The following is a 21800-nucleotide window of genomic DNA, read 5'->3' on the forward strand; positions in this document are numbered from 1 at the left end:
AAAAGTAAGGAAAGGACTCCACCTTCTCTTTTGGTCCATTTTAGTAATTTATATTTCCCCAATTGCTTGGTGGGTTTGGTTTTCACCCTGTTCTGCTGTTAGAAGCATCTGGAATGTTTTTGCCTTGTCTTTACTGCTGCTGCTGCTTACAGCTCACCTTCAAGCTTTCACATTTTACACCAGAGGTGATGAACTCCATTCCCACAGTGCCAGAGTCCTGCATGGTTCAGTGGCGTTCCTTCTCAAACACACCTGATGGGAGCAGACCACCAAGTTTAGCAGTAGTTTTGTGCGTTAAGAGAAAAAGCACAAAACTGTGCTGGACACAGGCCCTCCAGGACCACAGCTCACCACCCATGTTTTAGACCAAAAGGCTCCCAAAAGTAAAGAAAAGCATCTAAAACTGTACATTCTGCTCCATAAGCAGTTCCTCTGCAGCTCATTGAGAACTCAGTACTTGGGTTCTCACCCAAAACTTTTACTCCAATATAGAGTTTTGGTAGTTTATTTTTTAATCTTTCAATCATTATCTAAAAATAAATAAATTACTTGAACCTGGCTGTAGGTCACAGACCATCTTCATGAAGGTTGTGTTAAAGAGCCAAAAAGTGGAGTCATGGTTTGAGCAGGAAGGATTTCATTTAACTATTCAGATGCAGACAAACAATGATGGTGCTATAGGTTACATAAACCTTCATACAGTCAAGCTCAAACTTCCAGAGCACAACACAAGCTTAATTTACAGCTGCTAAGAACAGCCTATTAAAAACCACCTTTTGCACAGGGTGGCATCAGCACTAAAATCAATAAGCCCACCCTGATGTTCCTTTTTGAGAACTGATTCTCATAAATTAATAAAATAACTTTCAGTAAACTAGATGTCTTCAAAAGAACTGAATGTCAATGATAAAAATTAAAAGATGAAGGCATGAAAAAAAAGCCATTTTTCTCCCTCAGGTTCTTATACACACACACACCTTGCTATACTTGTGAGAACCTCCCTGGGTTCCTATGGATTTCTGTATGGCTGTAGCCAAATACTACACCTAAGCCTAACCTCAGTACCCAAAAAGCAGTTTTTCTGCAAAAGATTATAAACTGTGGTGAACACCATATGCTCAAGTGTCATGTCCCATCATTGTGAGGACTTGTGGTCCTCACAGGAATAACAAGAGCATGCACATCTTAGTGAACGCTACAGGCATTTCATGTAATTACACATCACTTAAGCAGGTTGTGGCAAGTTACTTAAGAGCAAAGACTTCCACATCATGTCTACATTTACTACTTTTCTGACAGACTCACCCTGCACAAGAAGACCTAAAACAAGATATTAACAATATATCAGCCTCAATTACTTAGAACCACATTCAAGCCACAGTAGCATCACAGAGTCCTAACATACATGCTCAAAACTTCTCTATTCCCCCATGTCTCCCATTCAACTAACCAAAATTACCCTAATCAAGACAGACAAGCCTTGAACTCCAGACATTACCTTCAGCCGGTGTTCTAACCGGTTCAAATCAGTTAGTTCACATTAGAATTAGAGTTCAACAGATACTACAGTTAAACAAACAAAGCAGAAAATCAACTTCATTACTTAAGCTGGTGTTTGAGCGGGGGCTATTCTGCATCACCATTAGGAGGATGTGCAAACAGAAGCCCCACTCAGTTTACTCTGCTCAGTTCTGAAGCCTTTTCGGTAACAAGCGCAGTGCAGCAGAGGAGAACTCTTCGCGGCAGCCTTGCTGTCCACAGCACGAGACGCTCGAACCGGAAAGACTGAGCACAAGAGAGTACTCTCCGAGCTTTTTTAAGCGTACCAGGACCGGCGGAAAGTTTCCTGTAACTTACTGAAAGCTAGAGATAAAACAGTAACCACAACAGACAGGAAACACAGCTTTGTCTAGGGTTAGGAGGCGTACTCTGATTCAGCTGCTCTGCGCGCCCGTTTATATAGACCTGGTGACGCGTACCCTCGTGCTTGTCTTCGATTGGCTAGTTTTCCCGCCAAAACAAATTTTACAATTTAAAGGGACCGCGCATGAACGCGATTCCACACAGAGACCCTTAGAGAAAAATCACATGACTTTTACCTGTGAACTGTCACGTGTTATTTTAGAGACTTGGCACGTTATTTTATTACTGCATTTTTCCCACGTGATGCGTGTTTTTATTTGTGATTTCATCACAGGTTCGTTCATTTACACTTTTCACAAAATTACATGGTGTAGCATCTTGAAATAGACTTGTGGATCACATTAAAAGGTTACATGAGATAATGTGATCACGTGCAATTTCAGAGCAAACCAAATTAGCCTTATTACTGTGCAGTTTGCTCTACAGTTTGTGCTTCTTACAAAAATACACATACATTTCACGTGATCATATTTGATGTATCTAAAAACACCTGCTCATAAGTAAACACATGGGACACATAACTTCCATGGACACAAATAGCCTGATTGGTTGTCATACGTGAACATGTGATTTTTCGATGCATCACATTTAATCACATGTGGAATGTATATTTTCTGTAGGAAGCACAAACTGTACACACTGGTTCTTTAAGGGTTCTTTAGTTAAACAAATGGTTCTAAATGGAACCATGAACACTCAAAGAATTGCATGATTAAAAGGTTCTTTGCATCATGAAAGGGTTCTTCAGATTGATGGAGAATGTGCTGTATATGGTTCTATATAGAACCTTTTTGGAAATTGTTCCTCTATTGTTACAAGCTCACATCGTAATAGCAGAACGCTTTTTGTGCTGTATAGAACCATCTATAGCACATTCTCCATCAATCTGAGGAACATTTTCATAATGCAAAGATCCTTTTAATCATGCAGAGGGTTCTTTGAGTGTTCATGGTTCTATATAGAACCATTTTCCATAGAACCCTTGAAGATGTATCTTTTTAAAGAGTGTAGACATAACAAGATATTGCATATTAATATGGCTAATTTTGTTTATTCTCAAATGTTGCAAAAACTAAACATAAATGTGAAATGTTTTATTTCATACATGTATATCTACAGTCATATGCAAAAGTTTGGGCACCCCTGGTGAAATCAAATATTTTTAAAAATGTTCTCAATAAAAAGGTGCACTTCTGAGCATTTTAATGCATAATTACTACATTGGCTGTATATTTAACATATTGGGAGACAAAAAACTTATAATGTGGCCTGTGCAAAAGTTATGGCACATTTTATATTATATTATGTAATATATTATATGTAACATGTTTGACTGGGGGCATTTAAACTATTCCATATGACTGCCATTTTACCATTTATCCAGACAATAACACTGTATACAAACAGAAGCAAAAACTATAATTGCAGTGACAAGTAACAAGAATTTCTTGTTTTTGAAAAGGCAGTTGATATCTTGGGAGCTAGGTTGAAGAACAAAGTTTGGTCCCAGATTTCTCATGGATGCCCTCAGCCATCACATGGATTCGTTAGATTCCATCACCAGCACACCTGATTAAATATAATGAAGTACTGATTAACAAACCAGGTGTTTATTTCTCCCAAAGATTTGACATAGATGTGATTTCAGGTGAGAAAGTCTTGACTCCACAAGGGGGCAGCACCACACTTACCATGTGCAGCAGCCTCCTGTTCCACGGTTCCTTATCTTGATGTGAAAAATCCTCTAGATTTCTGTCCAGCAGAGCATATGGTGACCCCATCACTGCAATGTTCTCTGTCTGACATTGTAGATCGCTGCAATGTCAACACACTTGTAGCCAAGATATACAGTAGCAGCCCAGACACACATTAAATTTGATTTCACATTCCTTTGAATTATATAATTCCCCTAGATTTCATATGCACTGAAATTATGCGATACTCACATATTTATCAGATTCTGTCCTGTATTGAGTGACATAATTTTAGCATCTTGGCCCCAGAGCTCAATGACTAATGCAGATGCTGAATAGGCACTAAAGGAAGAAGGTGAGCATGTGTGTGATGCAGGCAAGCAGCATATTCTGGGCCAGTGACAGTGAGTCAGCAGAGAGAGAGAGAGAGAGAGAGAGAGAGAGAGAGAAAAGAGCTAAGAGCTATGGGCTTTGCTTACAGACAGCATCAGCTAACCTAAACAGTATATTATGAAGCGCACAGGCAGGACAGAATTTTTAATGGAGTACGCAGTATATTTTTCTGCATATACACACACATTTATGCCGCACCACACACCTGGGCCACCCACAGCATGCTGCAGCAAAATCTGTCAATGCAGCATCAGATGCTTACTGTCCATACTGTAAAAACAGGATTCTGGCCTTTCAGATTTGTGAAAAAACGCCTTCAGTCGAATTTATTTCCAAAGTTGAGATTAGTAATCATTAAAAAACCAACCCAGTGCGACTACAGGTTGAGCCAGATGGTGATCACTGTGTTTATTTTAATTACATTTTATAATGATCAACTGAAATGCCTCACAATTCATTTTCCAAATACAGTGCTCCACAAATCCCTAGCAGTATTACATTTTACAACGAGGAGGCTTCATAGCTGTTCCAACAAATTTCAGTTTCAACGCTCCATTTTCTATTAGTCTTTCATTACAAAAATTAATCGAACCTATAAACGATTATTTGATTTACATGTGAAGCAAATAGCCCTAGTTTCTGTTATTCATACACTATAGTCTGGGTTCCCAGACATAGATTAAGCCTAGTCTTTGACTAAACTGAAGTGCCAGTGGGCACCATTGGGGTTTTTTGTTAGTCTAGGCTTAGGCCTCACCTGTGTCTGGGAAACTGGCCCTATGTCCAAAAGTTTGTAGACACTTGCTCATCCAACATTTCTTCTGAAATCAAGAGTATGAACAGGGAGTTTGTCAACTCATTGAAGCAGTAACAGCCTCTACTCTTCTGGGAAGTCGTTACACTAGATGTTAGAACATTGCTGTGAGGATTTGATTGCATTCAGCAATGAGAGCATTGGTGAGGTCAGGTACTGATGATGGATGATAGTTCTGCATCACAAACACCACTTCAGCTCTTTCCAAAAGTACTGGATAGTGCTCCAAAGAATGCAGTTCCCCTGCTCCACAGCCCAATGCTCTATAGCTGACACTTAGCACTGGGTATGGTGACCTTAGGCTCATGTGCCGCTACTCTGGAGCATCCCATTCTATTGGCAATGCTTTTCTAAGGAAATTATACAAATCATGCAACTGAATGTCTGTGTCCGCTATGATTGTACCTTAAAGTAGCTGGATTCACTAATTAGGGGGGCTGACTGGATACTTTTGGACACATAGGGCCAGTTTCCAGACCTAGATTAAGCATACACCTAGACTAAAAGGGATTTCCAAAGGTGATTCACCTTTGGCACTGCCGCTTAATCCACATCTGGGAAACCAGCCGATGTTGTGGTAATCGTTGTAGCCTATTTTAATTTGAATTTTATAAAGATCTGTTCAAATGTCTTACAATTAATGTCCCAAATACTGCACAAATTCTCTGTGGCATTACATTTTATTTACTGACACTAGAGAGGCAACATAACTGCTCTAGTGAATCACTGTTAAAAAGCCTCATATTGGATTAGTCTCGTGTTATATTATTAACAGCTCAAAAATCATTAAACTTTTAAACAATTATTTGATTTATATTTGAAGCAAATGGCTTTATCATACTGCATATATATACATATGTATATATCAGTATATAGCAAATAGTCCTTGTGATATTCTGTGTTGGCTGACCTCTAGCCTTGGTGTGATTATCTGGATAATAGCCCTATTCTTCAATATAACAGTAATGCTGATGTTGAATGAGTGCGGCAGAGTCTGTGACCGGCAACTCTTTAACTGATACTCTCTCTCTCTTGTTCCCGCTGTCTCTCTCATTCACAGGCGCACTAAACTGCTGAATTCTGTATTTCATGAAGGACTGCAGGAGCCGGAGGGGAGCTGCAGAGCCTCCTGACCCGCCTGTCCTTGACTGCTCTTAACAGAGAGAGAGAGAGAGAGAGAGAGAGAGAGAGAGAGTATGAGAGAGAGAGAGAGAGAGAGAGAGAGAGAGAGAGAGAGAGAGAGAGAGACAGAGACAGAGAGAGAGAGAGAAAGTTGTGAAATATGGCACAATGCGGCTCAACAGGGATGCCGCTGCTCCCTGCACAAACTTACTCATCTCATTTGTCATCCTCCAACTATGGAAGAGTATTTAAACCAAATCTCTGCTGCAGCCTCAATCTGGTGCACCGCATGCACTAAATTACATTAACTTGTTACTTATTACTAGCACATCCTACAAGCAATCTATACATTATAAGCATTAAGTCATGATCTTTTTGATCAGTTTCTCTCTTGATGAAGTATCTTATATTATCTTACAGACCTACTTTGCTGATAAGCTTATCTGAAAGTGTGTAGGAACAGCTGAATGCAGAGATGTGTAAGCTATCGCTAAAGACGAGTGATTTTCTGAATGACAATGATTACATGCTGATGCTAGCCACACATTTCATTATAACAGTATTTAAAGCTGACACTGTCCTTAGCTTTTGTTTCTCCAGTTAGCACTGCTACAACAATGCTAATTTCTGCCAGCATGTGTATGAGCCCTTCAATGTTAGTACCAAGCTAACTGTAAAAATTGAGACAGTTCTTCAGAGAATGCCTGTATTTTACATATATTTCACCATAATCGGGAAATCATAACACTATTTTCTTGTGCACTGTCATGCATTTCTGAGTGAAACATGCTGGTTAATATTATTTTTCCCCAGAGTGCATCAGAAACCCCAACACGTTTTCCTTCCATTCTTTAATGTATTATTGTTTAATATTAATTTACCCGCCTCCTGATGCATGGTGACGTCAGAGGCCGTTAGGCAAGCCTGACCACTTCCTATTTCTTCATTATACCCAAAACAGGACTGCAAAACTCTAGAGTGAACAGGCAAGTGAGTCCTCAATGAATGGGGTTAATATGCAAAACAGCAAAATAAAATTATTAATTTTCCTTTTGACATTTACAGACCTCTAAACTCAGGAATTTCCTTTAACTCTGGAAAGTAAAATAATAAATCACATTTAAAAATCAATGAAAACTTAAAGATGTCTTTCTCTTTTTGTACAGCAAAGTTTTTCAGCAGCAGGACGCTGACCAAAATTACGGCTACTGAGTGCCGGTTGGTCAGCCAACTGATCACCTCATTAGCCAGGTAAAATGGAGCTGAAATATTTATGCTATTCTGTGTTGAGAAAATAAGTGCATTCATCTGTATAAAAATTATTATCTATTTATACATTTTAACTTTTCACAAAGACTCCATAGGAACCCATTCATTTTTCACTCTCTCGGAGCGCCCTCTAACGTCTGAACCTGGAAAACATTATTAAGTGGCGGTTTCCTGACTAGAAATTCTCTGGCAACGTAATCAGAAGACGTTCAGAGAAGGACAAACGCTTTTATATTTCGAAGATTAAAGAAAAACAGTAATTTTGCCTCTAAAACTAAACTAAAACTAAAGTTGAACTCCACTTAATATGCCCACTGGCATGAACTGAAAAGATAAAAAAGGTACAAGCTAATTTCTGTTTGACTTTAAATAAAACGACGTTACAGAGTGTTTACTTTTGTTCGGAGCCGTTGCTCGATGAGTTCGGGTATCTCTTGGCCTGTGGTCGAACACCCATCTCATCCTCATCCTGATTTAGCAGAGAGCTGAAGAACTGGGGCCGGACTAACGAAGGCCTTTCACTTTTACGCGTACGAGGGATCTGAACACATTACAATTTCGTAAATCCAATTCTGGGAAAATGTTAAATGTTAAACTCCACTGACAGCGCGAGGCCCTGAATTTCGACCGTTAAGCTTTAGACGTTGACTTGTTTCAGTTTAATCATCCCGGCAGACAGCAAAGAAATACAGGGAAAACAAATAAACGTTCAAAATATTTTAGTAATTGTAATAAGTAATGTTAGTAATGAGACACTTGGGAGGAGAAAATCCTCCTTTTGTTTAGAGGTTTTGGAGGCGTTCACTTAGACGCTGATGTAGCAGGTAACTAGCTAGCTTAGCTAGTTAATAAGCTAGTAGTGTTACAGACATACACTGTAATTATAACCATGTTTTACAATATGTCTAGTAATTAAACTAGGGTGACCAGACTTCCCTGTTTTCTGGGGAGAGTCCCCGTTTTTGTGGCCTGTCCCTAGTGACTTCATTTCTAATAATCGACAAGTGACAAATCTCCCAAGAAATGTAAATCTTTTAGAGGACTATTGTAATTTATTCCTATGCATGCTGCTCAGAGTAAAGTTAGCGTCAATCTCAGTCGGCAGCTCATCTAGCAGCCGTGTCTTTGTCTCTCTCCTTGCACCATGCGCATGACAGGTTAAACTGCCTTTTCTTTTTATTTCATTCATAAAGGCATAGGCTATTTTAATGATGTATTGACCACTGAACTGTAAATGTCCCCAGTTTTCACTTCAGAAATCTGGTCACCTTAAATGAACTGCGTAAACTCTAACAAGTTTGGTCTGTTTTAACAATTTTGTTCTGACACTCATTGACATTTACTTAGAAGTTCCAAGGAAAGCATTTGTTCCTAGAATATGTATACATATTCCCCAAAATGTTTTTATGTTTTTATATTAATAATAATTCTAGGAGCAAATGCTTTCCTTGGAACTTCTAAGTAAATGTTAATATATATATATATATATATATATATATATATATATATATATATATATATATATATATATGCCCTTGGTTTGAGGCCATTTTTTATTTTAAAAGGTAGGTTCAAATACATTAAGTTTTGCTAGTTTAATGAGTCAGAATACACTGAACAGTATTTTTTTTTACTTTTCCAATGTAGAGAGTCATCGTCCTGTCATTAATTTTCTGTAAAATTTGAGTAGACGCTCTTTTATATCAAATGTTAAGGGTTTGCTAAGGCACAATAATATTAGCTAAGATAATTAAGGACATATTTTAAGAAAATATTTAAGCTTAAGGTTTTCATTTGAAGCTCATTTAACTTTAAGTGTTTTTTAAGATGTTTTATGCTTGCTTAGAATTACTTTGTGGCCAGAGGATTGGATCACTTGAGTGTTCCTATTTGTTTGTAATTCCTTCATATGACCTTATCTGAATTATTGTGGTAGCATCACTGGAGGTAAACGGGAGAGTCACCTAAAGTGCCTCTGAAATGTTTTGTGTCTCTCACATCTACATCTCGCATGTCCAGCCATGACTGATGAGCCATATAGCTTAACCTAAGTAACATTGATCATTTTGTGTGATCTGCATTGCACACCGCTGTGGCGAGTGATAACTGAAAGTGTGTGCTTGTCCTCAGTGCCGCAGGCTGACGCAGCAGTGCGGAGAGGAGAGCGGCTGTAAGGTGAGATCATATCCTGGGAAACAGCAAGGTCGAGCCCAGCTCAGGTGCCCTGGAGCGGAGGGAAGGGAGAGGACAGATGGATGGATGGAGGGGCTGAGCAGGAAAGGGAAAGTACAGATGCCTGGACAGATACATGGATGGTTAGTGTGTATTTGTGTGAGTTTCTTTCTGGCACATGGCAGAACATATGGGCACTGTATGTCACCGTTATAAATCAGCATTAAAATACACAACAGAATGCTAGAATATGCATAGCATGTAGGGCTGCACATGCTTACATCCCAAAACAGCGTTTTTTACGCTCACTAGTGCATTTTGTCTGACACCTTCCCACAGCAAATGTAATGTAAACATGGCTTACTTTCCTTTTGTTTGTATCTCAGAGGTGTCCAGGTGAGGCATGGGATTATAAAAATAATAATAATCATAACTAAAGAAAATAAATGACAGAATAGTCCAAAATTGAAAATATTTACATTATTCTTTGATATGGTATACTGTATATTAACATACAAGTCTATACACGCTTAACCACTTAAATTCAACCTATGAATTATTATTCTAGTGTTGTATTAATAGGTAATATTTCAGATTTTTTGCTACAGTATATATATATATATATATATATATATATATATATATATATATATATATATATATATATCATTGACATCACATGCATTTTGTCCATTACTTCATTATTTTCCCAAAAAATAATTAAAACAACATATATCAAGTTATTCAACAGTCACTCTTTTATGTGAGACAATTTAGATGCATTTAGATAAAATTCATTTCGTGGCGCCTCCAGAACTCTAGGAATGTGAGGTGGTGCAACTGCCTAACCATTTATGTTGATCAAGTAAACTAGCAAAAAAGGTCAATTAGTTATATCAAATTGTAAATAAAATAATTTGGCATGATTTTATGTTTGAAAACTTTAAAATAAAAACCATGTTGCAAAAAAATGGCAACTTTAGAAGTACTCAACTCACTTTGGTCCACAAGTTCTTACTTCCTCAAATGTCAGGCAACACAACCAAAAACAAAAGACTTTTACCAGCTGGACATACTTGGTTATCTTTAAAGTGTCACTGCTCGTCAGTAGTGTGAGCTAGAGAGATGCATTTTTTTCCTCTTGAAACTGAAGTACCAGCGCTAAAATACAAGCCTGTGGTTTGTTTACTTCCTACGTAAACCTAGATCTATAATTTATAGAAAATATGCGCTTGGCACAATGCATGTTCAGTTGTTTTGTATACAGCTCAGTTTAAATCAACTGCCTTCATTTGTGACATCGTGGGATGTGTAGTCCACATTCTGCAGTTGACTGGCTTTGGTTAGCGAGCCATAGTCAGTCATTGTACTTGATTTGTTGTTGAGTTTGAAAGTCATGGGGGGTGTGTCCATGTGCTGTGCCGGAAAACTGAACACAGATCGGCTTTGGTTAAGTTGCTTCAGCCAGACAGAGTTTTTGAATTGGCGAAAGGCATGGTGGAAAAGTCTGTGGGCAGAATACGTGAAGGATTTTGGCATCATGATGTGTGAAAGATACAAAAAACTGACCCCTTTCCTTGGAGGAGTTTGCAAAGTGCTCTTTTGTAACTGTACACAAACTGCCAAGGCAACTTTCATATATAAGAAATGTTCCATAAAAACACAGAGGGGCACTGCCCAGAAAAAAGAGCATGACTTGAAAACAAAAAGAAGTAAAAACTTTAAATAACTTGTATTTTACATCAAAGGGTTTATTACAGTTTTTTGAGTTAACATTTTCTTTCGATGCCAGTAAAAATTCAAAACACAGAAATGTGCAAAGGCATAAGTACCTCTAAGTTAGTTAGTCTTGATGCCTCCAGCCATCGCGTAGATTAGTTTTAAGCATTGATTAAGCCAAACCAGGTGCTGGATAACAACTACAAATAATGCTGGGCTGCCACAAGGTGAGGTCTGGAAGTAGTTAAACAAGCACATTAATCACTACTTTTTGTATTAATGTTATTAGTGTTTTTCTGAGCATATACATACATTTGTATGGGCATCTCTGGTCAAATTACATGCCATGTGCGATGAGTAATGTTAGATATTAGCTGTGGAGTCACTGACTGTTACTGGCCTCTTCTGACAGAGCACTGCGCATTTACACAAGATGGATGAATTGATGGCCACAGCCTTAATTATTTACCATGGCTGACGACAGCATTATGGAGATAATGTAAAGAGGAAGAAGGCCATAAAGTGGACCACAAGGCAAGAAGGTCAAAATGAATAGATGTGTGAGGGATGGAGGGATGCATTAATATCTGCATTTCAGCATGTAACATAAACTTCTAATGTAACATATAAGGAATTGTACATAAGAATGTCAATGCATAAGATGTTGATCTGTACTGTGAGTGATTAGGGAAGTGTTCATCTTTAACAGACTGATCAGTGATAGTGAATCCTGACTCAGGGAAAAGCGTAGCCCCACTGGAATTTGTTTAAATCTGATGTATGTGTGTGTGTGTGTGTGTGTGCGCATGTGTGTGCACTTGTCTGTGTTTGTGTGTGTGCATAGTATTGTGTTCCAGAATAGATCATATTTTGAAACCAAGCTTATGCTAAGCCATTTTACGTAAAACATCCTGGTGCAAAATCAGTCCTTACGCCCCTCTGCTTCACTGACCAGTTAGTTTAGCCCCTTAAAATCCCAGGCTTATTACATACTAAGGCTTATTATTTAGTAACTACAGGGACATTAGTGCAAACTGGCTTATTTGAGTTATTCTTAAGTTATGGAAGTGTGTAATAAAACTTTGGGCCTGCCGGTGGGCCCTGGCCATTTAAGAGGTCAAAGATGCCGAACTCATCCATCCTTACTTGAATTGTAGCTGCTGTTAATTGCAAGGTAGGACTACCAGTTCTGTTAAGACCCAGCTGGGGATCTGGTCCCCACATCTTCCACTAAGTTCCAATAACTGTACTATAGACTTTTCGCAGTAATGCTCCATTAACATGCTGGCGCTTCGTGGTTGATGGTAATCCGGATATTCCATTGTTTTCAGCAAATCAGTGGTGAAAAATCTTATAATTCATGGCGATAGGCATCCGTTTTCGTCCATGAGACAGTCATCCTGGCAACGTTTTCAGGGCAACATGCGGCAGTTGGTGATGTACCACTAAGAGGCGCGGAATGTTTTTTCGCCAACATGTAAACACATCATCATCACTTCAACAACACTCCTTGACACTTCAACATAAATGTCTGGGCTAAACTTCTGTAGGCGGAATGGGATGTGATGTGAATGTGTACATGCTTGTGACATCATAACCATGAAGTCATTCAAATGTGGTATGACAAGTTTTTTTAATGTGGTCCTAGTCTAATGAAAAGGTGCATCCAGAGCCGTTGACCCATGCTGCCTGTCTGGCAGTGTCCAGAGGTGTGTATCACCCACTTGCAGCCTCAGACTCACGATGGCTCACCCTCAGCTCATGATGGCCCACACAGCTGCTTGGTCTGTCAGCATATGACAGGAGAGAGATGCATTTCTGTTTACTGCCATCTCTCTCTCTCTCTCTCTCTCTCTCTCTCTGTCTCTCTCTCTTTCTCCTTCCCTCTCCCTCTCCCTCCCTCCCCCTCTCTGTCTCTCTCTCTCTGCCTAAGGAGGCGCACTCGGCCTGGTTCCAGCCCAGCCCAGCCCCAGGCTGCAGAGGAGAGGAAAGCTGCAGTTGTGGACAACAGTGAGAATGCAACCCATTCCCCTGTACACACACACACACACACACACACACACACACACACACACTGAGAGAGCAGCACGTGTGAAAGTGTGCCAGAACATACATGTTACTATTAACACCTGGGCTGTTCCAAGCAAATTCAGTTAGGACCTGGCAAGTCATGTCATGGATATACATGAAAAAAAAGCAAAACTTCTATTCCAAATATGCACAATTTCAAAGCTGTGCTCCAAATACATTGTTAATCATGAATTTTTAAAGTGTGTCCTTTCAGGCCTAAAATTGTGACTTGCGTTTAATTTTGACTTGAGTTACATTTGTTTATTAAATTTTACGTTTTGTGTTAATTATGGTAATTCCCACAAAAGTATATTAATATATTGTAGGGTGTATTTTTATGTACTACATTTTTAATACACCTACAAAAGATTAATTTCTGCGTGCAATATATGAATGTTGTTTAATTCTGGTTTTGCAACTAAACAGTCCATGGCTATCTAGACCACTCTGTGCTTAATAGTGTCCTTATCATTAAAAAAATTGAGCAATATATTACCTCTTAAAAAAAACATACTTCCCGTGGCATTATAAAAGTTAATTTGGAAATGCAGTATTTTTCGCTTGCATGTTTTACTATTTCTGAGTAAAGGGTTTCTTTTTCTTTACTTTTTTAGCATTTCTTAGTCTTCACCTTAAAGTTCAAATGATTAAATTATGAAGGAGTCATTGCACATTTGCAGTATCAATAATTATTAATGCTATTTAGAGAACAGTTGAGAAACTTCACATGGATGCAGGAGTTAAATAAAAATTTTTGATTAAATGTTGTCATGGAAATCCATAGCACGAGTTGCCAGGCCCTAGATGAGGTGGTGGAGTAACCATAACAATTTAGGACAATACAGTTTATGTTTCTTCTTTTGCTTATTTAACACAGGCAGTGTGTTCAAATGTTTAACACAGAGATGGGTTTTAATCACACAGTCTGTGTCAGAGAGGTTTTTACTGAAGTCAACAGATGTAACATACGCTAATATGCTAATATGTGGCATGATCATCAAGATTTTGACTTGTTTTGTTACTGTAGAACATCTGATTGCACTACAAAACAAAATGTTATCCAGTTTTGTTATTAACGCACATAAACCAGAGAAGTGATCCTTACAAATTTATTGATTTAAATGTATGATCAAATCATGTGACATACAATAAGAAACAAAAATACCCTTGCATAGATCACAGACCATGCCTTTGTCAATATCTGACAAATAAACACGTTATAACATAATTTCTGTAACAAACGATAAAAAAAATACAATATGAATTAAACACAGTACAGCAAAATGAGTTTGTATTATATGGAACAAACATGAAAATCTAACCATGATTGTTTAACATGAACATGTAGCTGATATGGTCACAAATCTGTGACTTTTGTATGTATTTTGAGCATTTCTTATTTTGAGCATTCAGTACGTTCAGATCAATCTCACAGGTTTTATTTTATCATTATAACCCGTAGCCTTCCTCACTCAAGCTCCTTACACACTGTTGTATTGGTTAAGAAAAGACAAAAATGAACAAGGATGTGATCTGTGGAGTTTGACTGGATTAAATGCAAACAGAAAATAAGTCCCCAGAACAAAGGGAGAAGAGATAAGTGACAGTGGGTGAAGAGGATATGAGTGAGACAGCCTCGCGTGCACACGAGAGCAAGGGCTTAAAAAAACGATGCAACCAGAATATAGTCGATCCTTAGTTTTGAAAGGCTAAGCTCATGCAGTCATAGACCATGCAGATTTTTTTTGCGATCAGTCGCTGTTGAGATATGTATCTTTACAGTATAATTTCACAATGGGATTTAGTTTGGTACCACTGTATGGTGTTGAACAATGTAATAAATGAAAACAACAGACAGTACATTGTTGATGCTAATGCCATTTTTAAACTCTATTTGGTGAAAATTGATAATACTAGCTATAATCTTCCTCTACATTTGTCATGGCTTGTCATATGGACTCGTTATTGAGTCTGCTGTAATTTTTAACAAGAGTATGGTTTCTCCAAACCATAGATATCTAATGTGCCACAGAAATAAAACATTAATAGCAGTATGAGGCCACGCAGGTGAAGAAACCAGTCAAGTGTTCATCGTCCTCTGAAAGGCCACGCCCTTAATGACCAGGCCCTTTACGTTGGCTTTATAGCAGATTACTTTCTGACCGCTAACAAAAACAATAATTACATGATAACATGTAATGTTTTGCTCTGTACTGTCATCCCAAAAGCACTGTGTGTAGTTTTGATGTTTATCTTTTTAAAGCCTTTTAAGAAAAAATTCTTAATATTTCTCCAGGGAGAATTGCTGAAATCTTCAGTGGTTCTCGAGCAGTGCTTGTTGCTCTGGATTACACACTCAGTACAATCACTCAAAAGAGAAGTTGCTATCAGGTGTTCATCAACCTTAACCAACATTAATGTTCATAAATGAAATGTGGCAACAGCACATATTCTATTCTAACAAACAGAAAATGGGATAGCAGCTATTTATTTAATATTCCTGTCCCAGACAGGGCAAAAAAAACTTTAAAACTTCAGGAATTGTTACATTACACCTCTTTTTCTTTCATCATGGCCACTTAGAAAAAAATCCTCTACTTTTATTCTTTCAACAACTAAAACGCCACAGCCCTTGGTTAATGTTGTATTCCTATGGAACCCAGTGTAAATAGATGCTGCTAAATTCAGCTCCTGTATTATGGATCCCTATCCTCTATTGCTGTCATAATGTACATTGGAGTTAAATATATGCATAGCACCATTATGGCTCAATTGCTGTTATTGTACAACTGTTAGTTGGTTTACTCTAACATGTACATTTTAAACATTGAATTAAATGGGCATAGATTTGAAGCTTTGTTCTAACACTGTCCTACTGTATAACAATGTTTAAACACGTGCATGAGCTCCTTCGTCAAGTAGCCTACATTAATTCTTTTTGTTGCTTTTTTCTTCTGTATATAGGTTTATGTTCTTATTGTTAACATGGATTCAGACAGTTGTTTTATAAAAACTCTATATTCAGTTTCCCTGAATTCTTTTTTCCATCTCATTGTCTAGTGGATAGATAAGCTGCAGAAGAGCATCCAGAAGGCTGGATGTTTCAAATCAGTTTGGAGGTCATTACATTCTCAACTATATCTCACACTGTTAATTAAGTATCATTTATAATAAGCCTTTTTCTTAATTAACATGGGTAAGCTTAACTTAAAGTAATCAGGTCCTGCGTGCTGTAACCTCAGTTAGGCTGAAAGTTAGACAGTATGCAAACTGATTCTGATTTGTAACTGTAGTTTTACGCAATGCTCTCTACACGCTAGGTTTTGTGGATCAGGATGCAGATCTTTCCTGCTAATATAGCTAGAATGCTAAAAATGAAACCCATAATAAAGATGAAACCCAAAATGCCAAGACAAAGCATGAGTCTTGATTGTGCGTAGCTAGGAGGGGAATAGGTCTAAGGGTCAGGAAACAGTTGCATTGTTGCATTTGTTTTAACAAACTGTGCTTCCATAAAGGCTAGTTGTTGGGGAACTGTGAAAACGAGTTTTTGTTATTTGTACATCACACACTGGCCATAGTTTTCCCACATGTACTGGAGCTCTACACCAAGGAGCTGTTCCGCTCAACGGCAAGCCCTACGGTGATGACCTCACTGAGGTAGACTCATTATGGCACAACACAAGTGAAAACTACAATGCAAGGCAGATTTGAAGCTCTAAAAGATCACATCCTCCCTTCCCCATTCAAATGTGGCCCAACCCTCATATTCTATCAGGGCCTTAGTGCATGACAACACAAAATGTTGAGTTGTGCCATGTTAGTTTCTTTTTTTGTACCACTTATTTCTTTGTACAGTACATACGCTCATTTTAGTTGTCATCAACAAGCGTCATGTGGCAATTCCACAAAATCTGTCTTCCCGAGGCACTTTCACCTATACTATTGTTGAGAGGGTCAAAAGGCACTAGCAACAAATAAAACTAATTCTGCCATGATTTATTTTGCATCCCATTGAAGGAAATCCAAGATGTCCTAAACATGATTGCAAAAAAATGTAAGCATGAATCATAATTTGCTCAGTTTTCTTTCTGAGAAAAGGCCCATGCATTGCACTATTGAAGTTATACTGATTTTGAACAGGTGCTTATATGAGTATATGCAATTTTATAGTATTATTTGTTTTTGTTTTGTTTTTTTTCTGCTTCTTAGACTACTTTTTAGATCAGAAAGTTTACATCCCTGTGTTGGGGTTTGCATATCTTTTTTTGTCACATTTCAGAAAATTTCAGGATTCTAAGTCCTTAGTTTCCCTGATAGTAACAACGACACCATGGAGAGGTGTCTAAATTGCAATAAGCTATATAATACCAATGTCATGCATTAAATATACTAGGATACACAGTACCTTAGTTGGAATAGGCCATAATGCAGATTATTTTAACATGCTATGATCTCATTAAGATTGTTTCCCTTAAGGTTAAACATTCAGTCCTTAAATACACCTAAATGAGAAGCATTTCAAATCATATCAAACCAGTGCACTTTCCATGGAGAGGGAATTAGGGAGTAAATGACTAGGACGAGAGAAAAAAGGTTTAAAAAAAAGATCCATAGAATGAGGTAATGTCTCACGCATGCCGATATCAAAATGAGGATAATCTAAACATGCTTATTAATAAGCTATTTTTTCCCCTGTCATTGTGCTGTCTTGCATCGAAAGGGCATGGCATCGAATCACTTGGTGATATCTAAATTACAGCATCTGCTGGAGAATAGCAGCATTGCGGATGTTCATGAGGAGATGACTTCGTCCCTCATGGCATCCCCGCAGGAGATCAGTCTTGTTCGTATAAGGTGCTTTGCTGGTCAGTAGGTCTGGAGTGCTGTGGGGAAGACCACACACAGGCCAAGCGCTGCAGATGGCTTGGCTTGTCCTTGTGGAACTGAGTATTTTTATGCGTTTTCGCCTTAGATGCACTGTGCAACTTGCTGACATGTAATCTGTGATCCATGCATAATGTTTCAGCAATTGCACCACCGCCAGCTGGGAACAGCCATCCAGAGTCCTCACCAGGGCCTCTAGAGAATCTGTCAGTTAAGTAGGCATGTTTCTGGACGTGCTGTGAATGATTTACACTAACTATATATACATATTTATCGGTCTCATATTCTAACTGCATGTTGTATCTTTTGGTCTGTTCTCCTTTCATCTGCAAAGTATAATAGTTGCAATGCAGGAGTGCATTAGGGAATTTAATGAAGCATTCAAATACTGAAGCAGTCAACATTTGACTGAATCTTTACAGTCCCACTGTTCATCACTGAACTCTAAACATCTGTCAGCAGCTTACTTTTGTTAACACAGTTTTGATTGGCTATGGTGCAGTTGCCAGTTCTGAGGTTGGCCTCTCTGAAGTTGTCTATGCTGTTGTTCATGTCTCCGTCGATTTCCATGTACTCAGACTTGCTGGCGACTGAGGAACTGCGACGGCTTGAATCGGAGTCAGACGCGATGTTGGGGTTGCTTACATTCAAAAGCTGGGCCTGCTCCTCACCCTCAGTCTCCCTATGGTAGAAGTAGTTGAAGTTGGATACGATGACAGGCACTGGTAGGGCAATGGTCAGCACACCAGCGATTGCACACAAGGAACCTACAATTTTGCCCCCTATAGTCACTGGGACCATATCTCCATAGCCTACTGTGGTCATTGACACAACGGCCCACCAGAATGCATCAGGGATACTGCTGAAGTGCGACTCTGTCTCCTCAGCTTCCGCAAAGTACACAGCACTCGAAAACAAGATGACGCCGATGAACAGAAAGAATATGAGCAAACCAAGCTCCCGCATACTGGCCTTTAGGGTCTGCCCTAAAATCTGCAGGCCTTTGGAATGCCTGGACAGCTTAAAGATCCTAAACACCCTGACCAGACGAATCACCCTGAGAATGGCCAGCGATGTTGCTTGCTCCCCCTTGCCCTCCTTACCATCTGCATCTTCTGCCAGCTCTGTGCCCAGTGTAATGAAATAGGGGATAATAGCTACTATATCTATGGTGTTCATCATGTTCTTAAAGAAGGCTGCCTTGCTCGGACATGCAAGGAACCGTACTATAAGTTCAAATGAGAACCAGATTATGCAAAGGGTCTCTACAACGAAGAAGGGATCGGTGAGGATGTTTGGTTTGTAGAAGAAGGTGCTGTTTCCAATTGTCTGCATTCGTCCCTCAGGATCCTCTTTCAGTTCAGGCAAAGTCTCCAAACAGAAAATGACGATGGAAATTAAAATGACCATAACAGAGACTATAGCAATTCCTCTGGCTGGTCCCGAACTCTCAGGATGTTCAAACAGAAGCCAGATTTGACGCTGGAACTCGCGTTCGGGCAGTGGCCTTTCTTCTTCTCGGATGAAGCCCTCATCCTCACGAAACTTCTCCATTGCTTCCACTCCAAGTTCATAGAACTTAATTTCTTCTGAGAACATATCCAGTGGGACATTCACAGGTCTCCTCAGCCGACCCCCTGACTGGTAGTAATAGAGGATGGCATCAAAACTGGGGCGATTTCGATCGAAGAAATACTCATTTCTCAGGGGATCGAAGTAACGCATTCTCTTCTTGGGGTTCCCTAATAGTGTCTCTGGAAACTGAGCGAGGGTTTTGAGCTGGGTTTCAAAGCGCAGCCCAGCGATGTTGATGACCACTCTCTCGCAGCATTCGTGGTCATCATGGTCGGGAGGATATGTGTCCTGCGGATGCCCCGGCACGGCTGACGTCTCATCCATGTTATCTCCGGCCACTACGGTCATCCTGCAAGTCTGGGTAGAAGCACTGCAGGAGCTGTGGGACTGCGCTTAGTACGCTAGAATGGACATCCACTTTTCTTGCCAGATTCCTCCTCTGCTCAGTGTCCCTGTCCTGCCCACACAGCCGGCTCGGACCCCAGCTAGGGGGCTAGTTCACTTTCCGTCAGTGCGTCCCCACTGCGGCTCCACCATCGCTCCTTTCCACTGCATCCGCTACTGCTGCCTCTGTCACCCAGTCAGAGAGAAAAAAATGGATCGAACAGCGGAGATATTTGCCAGCTCAGCAATTTCACTCCACTTATTTATTTATTTATTTATCTATCCATCCTCTTAACTGTAATTTATTCGCTTGGGCACACATCCTTTAGGGGTAGTTTACTGAATTAAAGGACTAGACACTGAACCACTGCACTTTTTAATGTTGTTCCAGTGCAAATGATGTGACATAATCTTGTAAGTTGAGCTCCCTGCTTGCATACATGCTATGCTAGTGTAGTTGCACTGCTCAAGTGTCACGAACTCAGAAACGAAGAAGAAGTGTGTAATGGAAGGTAAGAAGAAAAGTAAATCTGAGCAAAGAGATATTTTAGCAGAAAAGCACAGCACTGTAACAGGAGCTAGGGAGATTTCGTGCTTACCTCCTGCAGCTCTGCAGATACACTGGCCGGACTGCGCTGGTAACGAGCACTTCACGTGCGTTTACGGGATGTATCCGTCGTATCCTGGGCAGCGTGACAGCTGAGCATCTTCAGTCGCGTTACACTGAATGGCAGTTTGAAAAAGAAAAAAACCCGAATGCTTTCACAAAGAGATGCCAGTGCACGGAAAGCAAATGAAACTAAGTGCTGAAATTAAAAATAAGAAAGCAGGTGAAGCCGCAGCCTCCCGCGCTGGTGGACGGTAGAAAAACCCCACTGCTGCAGCTCAGGGGGTGGTGGGGGTGGAGAGCGAAAGAGAGAGAGAGAGAGAGAGAGAGAGAGAAAGAGAGAGATGGGAGATGCATTAAGGGGCAAAACGCGAAGCCCTGCCATTTCCAGACATGACTGCATCAGCGAAAAAATTTCCCTCTCACGAGTAGACAGAGATGACGGGAGGTCTGCTTTATGTGGACACACTGATGGGGGAATGGAGGTGGAAGGTGCTTAAAGAGGGGGAGAGATCGATAACGGGATAGAGAATAATTCCTTAATAATACTCAGCGTGTTGGTGCACGCGGGAGAGAGAGAGCAGGGGAGAGAGAGAGAGAGAGAGAGTGGGGGAGGGGGTCCGACGCAATGCAGACTGGCTCTGCTAACACACGTGGCCGCGAGTGCTAACCACACCACAAAAAAGCAAGAGGGTTTGGGTGCAAGCAGTGGTGCAGAGTCTGATTCACTACAGACTGATGTGGGTACTGTAACTGTTCTCAGGAAAGCCTACAGCAACTACATTAAAAAGACATGAAGTGATGATTGTCTAGTGCATAGCTAAGTAGCTAAGCTGAAACACAACAGAAAATACGCCTTGAAAGCATGTTTACTGTGTTGTTTTACCACAGATTTTTTTATAAGACAAACAACACATAAAAGTAGCACCATGGAGAGGGGAATGGTGCTGTATCATTCTCCACTAATCACTGACTTAGTATAGTCGAGCTGACTGTGTGCACACACTGGTGCAGGGTCGGACTTATAGCAACTGAACTAAAAGATGTCGATAATATCCAACTAGTGCACAGTTCTTGCTGATAGCTAAGCTAAAATAAAACATAGTTTCTAAGAACATTATAGCATATAATAGTTGCATATAAATTATAATATCGAGTTTTAAAATACTTT

General features: G+C 39.6%; 1 protein-coding gene across 1 annotated transcript; it reads right to left on the reverse strand.

The window, feature by feature from the left end:
- Positions 1-17766: 17766 nt before the first annotated feature.
- LOC118806782 (potassium voltage-gated channel subfamily A member 1) lies at positions 17767-20891 on the reverse strand. Its single transcript, XM_036568339.1, has 2 exons — positions 20622-20891; positions 17767-20208 (listed from the first exon to the last, which is right to left on the reverse strand). The coding sequence occupies exon 2, from the start codon at positions 19984-19986 to the stop codon at positions 18508-18510; it is 1479 nt and encodes a 492-aa protein (XP_036424232.1). The 5' UTR covers positions 19987-20208; positions 20622-20891; the 3' UTR covers positions 17767-18507.
- Positions 20892-21800: the final 909 nt, after the last annotated feature.

This window comes from Colossoma macropomum, unplaced genomic scaffold, assembly GCF_904425465.1.
Source record: "Colossoma macropomum unplaced genomic scaffold, Colossoma_macropomum, whole genome shotgun sequence".
Classification (NCBI taxonomy): domain Eukaryota; kingdom Metazoa; phylum Chordata; class Actinopteri; order Characiformes; family Serrasalmidae; genus Colossoma; species Colossoma macropomum.

Coding starts and splice junctions, on each gene's coding strand:
- LOC118806782 (XM_036568339.1), bottom strand. CDS start 19,986: ATGACCGTAGTGGCCGGAGATAACATGGATGAGACGTCAGCCGTGCCG.